This window comes from Lithobates pipiens, unplaced genomic scaffold (assembly GCF_037356315.1).
Source record: "Lithobates pipiens isolate NorthernLeopardFrog02 unplaced genomic scaffold, aLitPip1_a1.2 Scaffold_27, whole genome shotgun sequence".
Classification (NCBI taxonomy): domain Eukaryota; kingdom Metazoa; phylum Chordata; class Amphibia; order Anura; family Ranidae; genus Lithobates; species Lithobates pipiens.
The window spans coordinates 12,234,963-12,247,898 of record NW_027507788.1 but is presented as its reverse complement, the minus strand read 5'-3'; the positions used below and the strand labels follow the sequence as shown (position 1 = coordinate 12,247,898).

The window sequence follows — 12,936 nt, the reverse complement described above, 5'->3', positions numbered from 1 at the left end:
CCCTCTCGCTCTCTCTCTTGCCCTCTCGCTCTCTCTCTTGCCCTCTCGCTCTCTCTCTTGCCCTCTCGCTCTCTCTCTTGCCCTCTCGCTCTCTCTCTTGCCCTCTCGCTCTCTCTCTTGCCCTCTCGCTCTCTCTCTTGCCCTCTCGCTCTCTCTCTTGCCCTCTCGCCCTCTCTCTTGCCCTCTCGCTCTCTCTCTTGCCCTCTCTCTTGCCCTCTCGCTCTCTCTCTTGCCCTCTCGCTTGCCCTCTCGCTCTCTCTTGCTCTCTCTCTTGCCCTCTCGCTCTCTCTCTTGCCCTCTCTTGCCCTCTCTCTTGCCCTCTCTCTTGCCCTCTCGCCCTCTCTCTTGCCCTCTCTCGCCCTCTCTCTTGCCCTCTCTCGCCCTCTCTCTTGCCCTCTCTCGCCCTCTCTCTTGCCCTCTCTCGCCCTCTCTCTTGCCCTCTTGCCCTCTCTCTTGCCCTCTCTCGCCCTCTCTCTTGCCCTCTTGCCCTCTCTCTTGCCCTCTCGCCCTCTCTCTTGCCCTCTCGCCCTCTCTCTTGCCCTCTCGCCCTCTCTCTTGCCCTCTCGCCCTCTCTCTTGCCCTCTCGCCCTCTCTCTTGCCCTCTCGCTCTCTCTCTTGCCCTCTCGCTCTCTCTCTTGCCCTCTCGCTCTCTCTCTTGCCCTCTCGCTCTCTCTCTTGCCCTCTCGCTCTCTCTCTTGCCCTCTCGCTCTCTCTCTTGCCCTCTCGCTCTCTCTCTTGCCCTCTCGCTCTCTCTCTTGCCCTCTCGCTCTCTCTCTTGCCCTCTCGCTCTCTCTCTTGCCCTCTCGCTCTCTCTCTTGCCCTCTCGCTCTCTCTTGCCCTCTCGCTCTCTCTCTTGCCCTCTCTCTTGCCCTCTCGCTCTCTCTCTTGCCCTCTCTCTTGCCCTCTCGCTCTCTCTCTTGCCCTCTCGCTTGCCCTCTCGCTCTCTCTTGCCCTCTCGCTCTCTCTCTTGCCCTCTCGCTCTCTCTCTTGCCCTCTCGCTCTCTCTCTTGCCCTCTCTCTTGCCCTCTCTCTTGCCCTCTCTCTTGCCCTCTCTTGCCCTCTCTTGCCCTCTCTTGCCCTCTCTTGCCCTCTCTTGCCCTCTCGCCCTCTCTCTCGCCCTCTCTCTCGCCCTCTCTCTCGCCCTCTCGCCCTCTCTCTCGCCCTCTCGCTCTCTCTCTCGCTCTCTCTCTCGCCCTCTCGCTCTCTCTCTCGCCCTCTCGCTCTCTCTCTCGCCCTCTCGCTCTCTCTCTCGCGCTCTCTCTCTCGCCCTCTCGCTCTCTCGCTCGCCCTCTCGCTCTCTCTCTCGCTCGCCCTCTCGCTCTCTCGCTCGCCCTCTCGCTCTCTCGCTCGCCCTCTCGCTCTCTCGCTCGCCCTCTCGCTCTCTCGCTCGCCCTCTCGCTCTCTCGCTCGCCCTCTCGCTCTCTCTCTTGCCCTCTCGCTCTCTCTCTTGCCCTCTCGCTCTCTCTCTTGCCCTCTCGCTCTCTCTCTTGCCCTCTCGCTCTCTCTCTTGCCCTCTCGCTCTCTCTCTTGCCCTCTCTCTTGCCCTCTTGCCCTCTCTTGCCCTCTCTCTTGCCCTCTCGCCCTCTCTCTCGCCCTCTCTCTCGCCCTCTCGCCCTCTCTCTCGCCCTCTCGCCCTCTCTCTCGCCCTCTCGCCCTCTCTCTCGCCCTCTCGCCCTCTCGCCCTCTCTCTCGCCCTCTCGCTCTCTCTCTCGCCCTCTCGCTCTCTCTCTCGCCCTCTCGCTCTCTCTCTCGCCCTCTCGCTCTCTCTCTCGCCCTCTCGCTCTCTCTCGCGCGCTCTCGCTCTCTCTCTCGCCCTCTCGCTCTCTCTCTCGCTCGCCCTCTCGCTCTCTCGCTCGCCCTCTCGCTCTCTCGCTCGCCCTCTCGCTCTCTCGCTCGCCCTCTCGCTCTCTCTCTTGCCCTCTCGCTCTCTCTCTTGCCCTCTCGCTCTCTCTCTTGCCCTCTCGCTCTCTCTCTTGCCCTCTCGCTCTCTCTCTTGCCCTCTCGCTCTCTCTCTTGCCCTCTCGCTCTCTCTCTTGCCCTCTCGCTTGCCCTCTCGCTCTCTCTTGCCCTCTCGCTCTCTCTCTTGCCCTCTCGCTCTCTCTCTTGCCCTCTCTCTTGCCCTCTTGCCCTCTCTTGCCCTCTCTCTCGCCCTCTCTCTCGCCCTCTCTCTCGCCCTCTCTCTCGCCCTCTCTCTCGCCCTCTCTCTCGCCCTCTCGCCCTCTCTCTCGCCCTCTCGCTCTCTCTCTCGCCCTCTCGCTCTCTCTCTCGCTCTCTCTCTCGCCCTCTCGCCCTCTCGCTCTCTCTCTCGCCCTCTCGCTCTCTCTCTCGCGCTCTCTCTCTCGCCCTCTCGCTCTCTCTCTCGCCCTCTCGCTCTCTCTCTCTCTCGCCCTCTCGCTCTCTCTCTCGCTCGCCCTCTCGCTCTCTCGCTCGCCCTCTCGCTCTCTCGCTCGCCCTCTCGCTCTCTCGCTCGCCCTCTCGCTCTCTCGCTCGCCCTCTCGCTCTCTCGCTCTCTCTCTTGCTCTCTCTTGCTCTCTCTTGCTCCCTCTCGTGCCCCCTCTCGTGCCCCCTCTCGTGCCCCCTCTCGTGCCCCCTCTCGTGCCCCCTCTCGTGCCCCCTCTCGTGCCCCCTCTCGTGCCCCCTCTCGTGCCCCCTCTCGTGCCCCCTCTCGTGCCCCCTCTCGCTCTCTCTCTTGCCCTCTCGCTCTCTCTCTTGCCCTCTCGCTCTCTCTCTTGCCCTCTCGCTCTCTCTCTTGCCCTCTCGCTCTCTCTCTTGCCCTCTCGCTCTCTCTCTTGCCCTCTCGCTCTCTCTCTTGCCCTCTCGCTCTCTCTCTTGCCCTCTCGCTCTCTCTCTTGCCCTCTCGCTCTCTCTCTTGCCCTCTCGCTCTCTCTCTTGCCCTCTTGCCCTCTCGCTCTCTCTCTTGCCCTCTCTCTTGCTCTCTTGCGCTCTTGCTCTCTCTCTTGCTCTCTTGCGCTCTTGCTCTCTCTCTTGCTCTCTTGCGCTCTTGCTCTCTCTCTTGCTCTCTTGCGCTCTTGCTCTCTCTCTTGCGCGCTCTTGCGCTCTTGCGCTCTCTCTCTTGCTCTCTTGCGCTCTTGCTCTCTCTCTTGCGCGCTCTTGCGCTCGCGCTCTCTCGCTCGCTCTCAAAAAAAACAAAAATTACATTTGTGTTGGAGGAGATACACAAAATCTGACCTGTATCTCAATGTAGACTTCTGGAAAAATCAGTGAGCCAATCACACAAGCAGGAAATGTTTCTGGGGGGGGGGGGGGCGCTCTGTATGCATTCAGAACACCTCCATGTAGCCATGTAGCATTTTACAGAAAATGACAGCGGCTGCAGATTGAAAAAAGAAAAAAGTAATTTTTAATAACGTTCAATTACAATATGACTTGTGCTGCAATTGTATACGCTAATATTATTTTCTTGATTTTTTGCAGGTTTTTTTTTTTTGCCCCCCCCCCCCCCACTAAAGTGGAGTTGCCCTTTTAAATGACTCATCAAACAGATCTTAATGATACACAAAGATATCCCGAGTAAATACAAAATGCAGCATTTTATTTTATTAAGAGGAAAAAAAGCATAAGGTTACTTAGGATAGGTGTTAGGAGGGGGGAGGGGACAGTTAGGTTTAGCCTGGAATTCTACCTTTTAAGATTTAAAGCGCTGTGCAAGCGAAGTATAATATTTATTATTATTAATGAATAAAATAAAACAAAACTTTCTATTATCATAACCAGTGTGGATCCTGGTGCCCGTCACTGTGAGTAGGTGAGAAACCCCCCCCCCATATACACCATCCACAATCCTTCTAGCCAGTGCCCCACAATGTATATATTTTATGTATATAGTATATATGTGTATATCAAATTTTTCTTGATTTTTAAAATCCTGCTTTGGTTGTCCACAGCCGGTTGGGTGCCGCTTGTTTTGGCCTCCTTGTCGTTATGTGCCACCGCCACTCCTAAGCCCCGTAAGTTTAATATTTGGTATTCCAGGGAGAAGAGATCCGTTCTTTTATTACATACGCTGCATGAAGCATTGATTTGACTTGGGAGAGACATTCACAGCTGGACATATCCCAACCTATACACATCTCTTGCACCCAGGTCACTCCGGCCATCCTGTTTGTCAAGATTTGATTCTGTAAATCTCAACTATTTTTTTTTTATTTTTTTATTTTTTTTATATCTTTGTGTATTTATTATTTGGAAAAAAGGGATTGTCCACCCATTTGTAAGAGACTAGCCCAAAACGCCACCCATATGGGCCGGAGACCTCATAGCAAAAGTGTGCAGTAAGCCTCTGAAGCCGGCCACAGATGGTCCACGCTGAACCGTCTGAGATTGGAACCGCGTCTGGGCAGGCCGATTTGTACTCAAGTCGATCCATTGAAACAACCTGGGTACAACCCCAGCATGTCGGATTTTTACATGCGATCACGCCCGTCCATTGTGTGCTGCCCCCCCCCCCCCCCCCCAATCCATGCGTCCGGCCCCCTGATCTACATACAGGGCACCGGACTGTGGATTCCAATGTGGGGGGGGTTATATATATATATTTTTATTTTTTTTTAAGCACGTGATTGGAGCCAGAGGCTCTAATAGGCTTCAAAAAAGGGTGGGCTCAGGCTTGATTCCCACCCAGTTGTGACAATAGCGAATGAATATTTGCTATTTTCACACTAAATCTCTTACCCGCCAATCAGGAAGCGGGTCGTGAGACCCTTTTTTTTTTTTTTTTTTTTTTTTCCCCCCCGATTTGGTCAAAACACCAGGTGACCCTTTTTGACGCCTAGGAGGAGGAGAAGAGGAGAGGAACAACGAAAGCTGCCGTGCTGGAGCAGAGGATGCCGGAGACACCGCCAGTCACCCACTGATTGTGTGAGATTTTATATATATATATATAAAATATAATTTGGGAAAAGTGCCATCTAGTGGGCAGTTAAACATTTTTTGTAGAACTTCAACTCACAGTACATATCTGACCACATGCAGAATAATCTACATAGGTGTCCCAGTCCTCTGAGGATAGCAAATCGCAGAGGTGCTCACAGGGCTGGATAAGAAGTTCCAGAACCCCATAAGTATAGGGTGGAAGTGATGGGGGGGGGGGGGGGGGGGCGGACCGCCTCTACAACTTCTCCAGCCCTGTGAGCAACTGCAGCGGTTGTGATTTGCTATCTTCGTTGTATGTATGTTATTTTGCATGTGGCCAGAATATGTACTGCGAGTTCCAACACCTTTTTTTTTAAAACTGCCCACTAGATGGCGCTTTTCCCTTTCTATACACACACGAGCAATGGGGCAAATCACATGCGATTCAGACAGGAATCTCACCGCATTCCTGTTCAAATCGTATGCGATTCTTTGCAGTGAGATTCCTAGATCCCCAATATACATAGTTACATTGATCCATGCTGGAACAATGTAACCATATAAAATGCATCACACCTGGAATTCTTCTTTTAAGCCTACAGTAATTATTTTAAAAAATGCACATAATTCAGACAAAGACATATGCATAATAAGCACATCCCATAGACAAAACTAAAAAAAAAGTTGATGCACCAGGGTTTTGGTTGGGGGTTGGGGGGTGGGGGGGGGGGAATCATGTGTTGGAATAAAAATGTTATATATGAGTACTCAGTATTTATCTTGCTTCTTTTCTATGCCTGTGTACAAGCTAACACTCTGACTGCTGCTCTGCACCTGACTTCACTCTGTCAGGTACGCGTTTCGCTTTGTGCTGTTGCGCGTGCCACTCTTTTGCTTCATTCGTTTGGTGGTGAGATGTGAATGTGATCTCCAGCATGCAACCCTTTCCCTGCTGTACTAATAGAACGTGGCCTTCCCTTATTCCGTCGTCTAGTGTAATTGATGTCTGATATGCCTCGTACTTCTCCCTTCCCCATTATCTATCTAATGCAGGGGTCTCCAAACTTCTCACCAGGACACAGAGGTTCATTCTCCCCCAGTGTAGACACAGGGATGAAAACCTGACAGGGGATCTAACCACTCCCCAGTCTATCGCAGCAAAAAAAATAACAATAATGTAGAAATGACCGAAGGTGCACTTTTATGAATAGAAGAGTACATTGCAGTTTTACATCCAGGAGTTCCACTTTAAGTATTTGTGGATCCAGAGCAAGGGGTCTCCAAACTACGACCCGTGGGCCACATGTGGCCTCCTACAAGGTATTAACCGACCAGCAGCTAATTGGGACCCTGATGTAAGGGAGAACTGTGATGGGGACTCTGATGTAAAGGGCATCCCTGGTGTACAGGGGGCTGCGATGAGGGCCCTGATCTAAATTGGATGTCTGATGTGGATTCTGATATAATGACTCTGATGGGGACCCTCATGTAATGTGGGAGTCTGACATAAGGAGAACTATCATGTAAGGGGGGACCCTGATGTTATGGGGGACTTTGGGGGCCCTGACGTATTGTAAGGGGGGCTCTAGTGGGGACCCCTGATGTAAGGGGGGCTCTAGTGGGGACCCTGATGTAAGGGGGGCTCTAGTGGGGACCCTGATGTAAGGGGGGCTCTAGTGGGGACCCTGATGTAAGGGGGGCTCTAGTGGGGACCCTGATGTAAGGGGGGCTCTAGTGGGGACCCCGATATAAGGGGGGCTCTAGTGGGGACCCAGATGTTTGGGGGGCTCTAGTGAGGACCCCGATGTACTGTAGGGAGAACTCTAGTGGGGACCCCGATGTACTGTAGCAAGAACTCTAGTGGGGACCCCGATGTACTGTGGCGGGGACTCTGATATGGACTCTGACATAAGCAGATCTCTGATGTGAAGGGGGGTGGGGACTCTGATGAGACAGGACTGAACTGACAGACTGAATTTATAATTGTTCAGCCTTTATTAATGTCTGATGTTTATTAGCAATTTCTTTGCTTTTGTTTTGTTGAAATGTATTTCTGAATATTATCATGCTGAATACAAAATAACGCCAGGGTAAAACGGGTTTTATTTAGAAAATATCTGCTGTGGTCCTTATTCGGTAAAGTTTGGAGACCCCACTGATCCAGAGGGTCGGGAGCCCTGCCCAATGTACCCAGCTTTCTTAACCCCTTTCCTGCCAGCAATACAGATCTATACGGCAGCACAGAGTTGGGCCTCACTCTGCACCGCCACATATATATATATATGTCACAGTTTTTGCACTCAATCATGTGCAAGACCAGGAGCCGGTAGGACGGGCTCCTGATCATGTGATAACTGTGACAGCCAATCACAGCTTGGGAAGCCCATGGGATGCCTCCTCCGGGTTCAGACTTTAGACATTGGATTTCTTTAAACGGCTGTCAGGAAGGGGTTAAATTGGAGCTGAGCCAGCTAAAGCTGTGCCAACTTTTTTTTTGGGGGGGGGGGGGGGGGGTGCCTCTGTTCTCTACACCCCTGCAGTTGATGAATTTAACAATTTTAGACAATTGTATGAAATCTGTTTTCTATTGTTTTTTTTTTTTTTATTTAGAGGTTTGTCAGTGGACGTGCAATGTTACCGGACGGGTTGACATAATAGACGAAACCTCTATGAAACACTTAGCAACTATATATAAAGGCCAGCTATGCCCTACCGGCGTGACTTTTAACAACTGTACAGCGTGCGTCAATGACAAGTCGAATATCACCATTTCCTGCCAGCTCAGTGCAAAAGGTTCTCCCAGATTCCTACTGGAGTTGGATGGAAAGAAAAATCATGGAGAGACCGAGGTACCGGAATTCATAGGTGGGTGAAGTATGTGTCGTCAATAATGGTGTCAATTCTTGCCAGACAAATAAAAAATAGGATGTCCCCATTTCATCGCTGATTCCATTCACTTAGGCCAGCTTTCCTCAACCTCTCTACCCCAGAGAAACCCTTAAAATTTTCAGGTCTCGGGGAACCCCTGCTAAAATGGATCATTGGAGGGGGGGCTATTGGGAAGAATGAAGATCCACTTGAAGTGTCTTTCTGACTTGCCATGTCTTGTTCTGCACTGTGCCTCTGTGGAGGTGGCCATCTTGGTAGAGGCAGGGCTTTGCTTCCCCATGCCAGAGCCTCCAGCAAGGAGACCGGTGAGAGGCAGCAGAGCCGTAGATCTCACACTGGAGATCTATGAGGTTACAGTACCAGAGTGTCAAGCCCAGGGGGTCTCAAACTGGCGGCCCTCCAGCTGTTGCAAAAATACAAGTCCCATCGTGCCTCTGCCGGTGGGAGTCATGCTTGTAACTGTCAATTGCAATGCCTCATGGGCTTTGTAGTTTTGCAACAGCTGGAGGGCCGCCAGTTTGAGACACCTGGGACTCTAGCCCCTTCCGGACTAGCGACTTATGGGTACGCTGCTGGAGTTTGGGTAGTTATTAAGCAATCCTAGTGGTTAACTAAATATAAAAATATGTGTCGTGTGTATGTGTGTGTGTGTGTATATGTATATACATTTCAACAAAACAAAAGCAAAGAAATTGCTGATAAACATCAGACATTAATAAAGGCTGAACAATTATAAATTCAGTCTGTCAGTTCAGTCCTGTCTCATCAGAGTCCCCACCCCCCTTCACATCAGAGATCTGCTTATGTCAGAGTCCATATCAGAGTCCCCGCCACAGTACATCGGGGACACACACACACATACGGGGACACACACACACATACGGGGACACACACACACACGGGGACACTCACACACACACCACACACGGGGGGGGCACACACGGGGATACACTCACGCACACACACACACAAGGGGACACTCACACACATATATATATATATATGTGTTGATATTTCCTTATTTATTTATATTTTTTTACATATTTATTTTTATATTTTGATACTTTGTGTGGGAACACTTTTTATGTTGGCCACTTCTCATTAAGTCAATTATAGCTAGCCTAGGTTCACAAGGTTTTTTTGTTTTTTTCTAGTGGTTAACTAGCCACTGGATTGCTTTTACAACCAGCGTGGGGGGGGCACATCCCCTTCTGCGGCTTCCTCAGGCTCTCCCGTCCCACAGCCGGCACATCCACCGACTAGTCGGAAAGCCGGCAGTATCGGCTTTGATCGACTATCCACTATAGTAACCTGGAAGCAATGACCTGACATCACTTCTGGCTTACCTGTATGTACTCTGCCATTTAAAAAAAAAAGCATTGGAAAACACAGCTCTAGAAGTGTTTTTTTTTTTTTTGTTTTTTTTTTGTTTTTTTTTAAATGGTGTTGCCATTTAAAAAAAAAAAAAAAAAAAAAAAAAGGAAAAGTCAGCAGCTACAAATACTGCAGCTGTTGACTTTTAATAATCAGACACTTACCTGTCCCAGGGTCCAGCGATGCGGGGGATCGAAGCCCCGCTCCCCTCTCCCTCCGTTCGGCGGCGCTGGCATTGTAACTGTGGTCGCCCGGCTCTGGCTTCCCAAGCGGGGCACCCACTGCACATGCGCGAGCGGCGCCATGCGCCTTGATTGGCTGCTCAGTCATCTGGGACCTGTCACGTGTCCCAGATCACTGACGGGAGGGGGGGGGGGGCAGAGCTGAGCCCTTCCTGCACCGAGGGGAAGTGATGTCACAAGCCAAGGCACTGAAGGAGGCAGACTACAAGGGACCCCCTAGCAACAGCCATTTAGTGGTGAGTATGAAAAAAAAAAATAATCCAAATGTTTATTTTATTTTTTTCAGGAACATTTATGTTTTTTATTTTTTGGTGCAACTCCACTTTAAGGGGGGGGGGGGAGGGATTCAGGGTCTTATAGACCCCAAATCTCTCCATAAAGTGTACCTGTCACATGCTTGTTGCTATCACAAGGATGTTTACATTCCTTGTGACGGCAATAAACGTGGTAATAAAAATTAAAGCAACAGTGTAAAAAATTTTTTATTTTTTTTTAAAGTGCCCCCTTGCAAAAGCGAACACGTGCGTTAGGCCAGCACGCATGCAAACTGTAATTGCCCAACACATGTGAGGTATCACCATGAACGTCAGATCATAAGCAGACCTCCTCTGTACATCTAAAGTTGTAAGGGCTTTTAAAGCAACACTTATGGATAGTAAAATTTACGTTGTTTGTCGCCTTTGCAGGGGCACGTGAATTTTAAAGCATGACATGTTTGGTATCTGTTTCCTAAATGTAACATCATCTTTTTATATTTTACAAAAAAAATAAGTTATGTATTGTATTTTTTTTTTTTTTTTTTTGCATTAAAATTAAAAAGTGTATTTATTTTCCCCCCAAAAAATTTAGTTTGAAAAACCGCTGCGCAAATAACGTGACATAAAATTTTGCAACACCCACGTTTTTATTTATTTTTTTTATTTTTTTTTATCTAGTTCCTCCGCTTTTAAAAAAAAAAAGTTTGGGGGTTCTAAGTATATATTTTTTTTAGCAAAAAAATTTACTGGTTGTTACATGTAAACAAACAGTGCCAGAAAAGGCCAAAACTTTTTTTTTTTCCATCAAGACTAGATCTTTTAGAGTGCAGATTAGGCGCAACAAATATTTCTGAATGTATCCTTTTCTTGTCACTTTTGAGATTCAGGTCCACTTTATCTTACACTTCAACCAGTTCCCACCCAGGCCAAGTCTGACACTTCTTTCCTAGTGTAAAAAAAATCTATTTTTTTTTTGCTAAAAAATTACTCAGAACCCCCAAAACATTATATATATATATATATATATATATATATATATATATATATATATATATATATATATATATATTACATTTTTTTTAGCGTGTGTTTTTATTTTATGTTACATGGTATTTGCGCAAAAAATACACTTTTTTAAATGAATTTGAACACAAAAGAGCACATACTCTACCAAAAATTTTTTTATATATAAGAAACAAACTGCACATGTCTAATGACGTCATGAGAAGTGGTTACATATTACATCTGGTTTGTTGTGTTTGTATGTTCTGCTGACGGGTTCTATTAAAGTATACATTGTATCTTCTGTTATTTCAGGCTGCAAGGAGAAGGTTATTGAGAATGAGAAACCAGGTATTCATCATCTTCTTCTTTTTTTTTTTTTTTTTTTTTTATTTATTTTTTCTCGCCATTTTAATGCTTTGATGATCATTTGGCATCAAGCTGGAGTTTGTAGTAATTGTGGAATCCTTTATGATGGCGAGTTTCTGATTATCACAAGTTTTCATATTTCGGTGTGAAAAATCAGTTCTGTAGTACTTATCGCTGTGATCCTTTTTTTGCTTTCAGCCCCACATTGATGCGACGCAGAAAGTCACATGGCGAGTCAAAAGACATCCCTTTCAATGGGCGCCGTCTTATTTGCTGCAACTTAAGTCGCAGTGACAAAAAAAAAAAAAAAAATTGTTCCCGCACTACTTTTCTGGGTATTCAGGGCCGTTTTTAAGGCAGGGCAAAAGGGTCAGCTGCCCTGGGCCCTGTCATTGTTGTTGGGCCCAAAGCAGCTGTCTCATACTTGCCAACTATGCTGGTTTAAATTCCCTCGCCCCTTGAGGTTTTAGTCCTGTGCTGTGTCACAGATGACTCACCTGGAGACCCTGTGTTTGCATGTAAATTACTGTCATTCATATGTAAATAGAGGCAGTCAGCAGCATTGATATGTATATCATGCCCCCCTGAGGTCATATCCACAGTAATCTCTAGCAACCAATCAACAAGCAGAAATCATGTGCTGTAACCTCTAGCAACTAATCAGTGAGCGGTAATGATGCACTGTTACCTCTGGCAACCAAACACAATAGCTGCCTGATCTGATTCAGTAAGTTGATTTTGAGTCTAGCTGCTATTTATTGTATGTCTCTGAGCAGGTGGAGAGCGAAACTGCATGGGGAGGGGGCTTCTAAGAAAAGTTTTGCCCAGGGTCCAATCAATATTAAGGACAGCCCTGTGGGTATTTATGGGTCTTCCTCGCATCAAAAGTGCCATAGACTGCAATGTTAACCACTTCCCACTGGGCTGTCATTTTACAATAGGCCGGGTGGAAAGTGGTCAACATTGCAGTCCGTGGCACTCGTGATGTGAGGAAGAAAAGGTTGTGCGGGAACTATTTTTTTCCTTAGTTCGTCACTCGTATGTCAGGGTTTACAGCCACTTTAACCGCTTCCCACCTGCTTCATTGTAAAACGATGGGCGGGTGGCAACCCTTTTTGTCCTGGGAGGACGTCATTTGACGTCCTCGCGAAAACGGGGCACAATCTGTCACTCGCTGTGTACACCTGGATGCAGCAGATGACTGATCGTAAGCGGTACCATGTGATCGCTGTGACCACTCACAGCAGATGACATGACAATCGTGAACAATGGATGGCTTCCTTTCATGCCATACATTGTATACAATTGTGTTGCTAGCTGTGATTGGTCACAGTGATCACATGGTACAGACAAGGGCCAATCATAGCTAATCACAACAATACACACTGAATAAATCCATTTCATTCAGTAAAAATGGTTGTTCATACCAGTGAAATTCAGTGTTCTAAGCAATCGTAGTGGTGTTTTTTCCTTTTGGTTGCTTTCAATTTTTGTTTTTTTTTATTATTATTATATATACTGTCACCAGTCTGTGTCCTTTTATCACTGCCACACCAGTTATATGATGATGATGTACTGCACTGCAATATAAAATGTTATATAATATGTTAATGTGTGTGTGTGTGTGTATATGTGTATATGTGTATATATATATATATATATATATATATATGTGTGTATGTATTACTTTAGAATATATGAATATATTACTTAGATTATATATATAAATAAATCTCATAGTTTGTGGACACTCTAATTTTCATACAGACTAAATAATAAACATTTGGGTTATTTATTATTTGCGAAATTTCATAACAGAAACAAAGAAACGTGTTTTTTTTTTTTTTTTTTTTTTTTTTTTTTTCAAAAAATTTTGCAATTTTTTTATTTATTTTTTTGTTTAGCAAAAAACAAACAAAAAACTGGTGATT

At 47.3% G+C, this 12,936-nt stretch overlaps 1 protein-coding gene across 1 annotated transcript in view; it reads left to right on the top strand.

Annotated features, from left to right (window-relative positions):
* The window catches only part of LOC143933358 (uncharacterized), a 46,598-nt gene that overhangs the window by 24,373 nt on the left and 9,289 nt on the right, over positions 1 to 12,936 (top strand). The window contains exons 6-8 of the mRNA XM_077456225.1: positions 3,906 to 3,968; positions 7,483 to 7,737; positions 10,952 to 10,987. Coding sequence (XP_077312351.1) covers positions 3,906 to 3,968; positions 7,483 to 7,737; positions 10,952 to 10,987 — 354 coding nt within the window. The remainder of the gene's footprint in view (positions 1 to 3,905; positions 3,969 to 7,482; positions 7,738 to 10,951; positions 10,988 to 12,936) is intronic.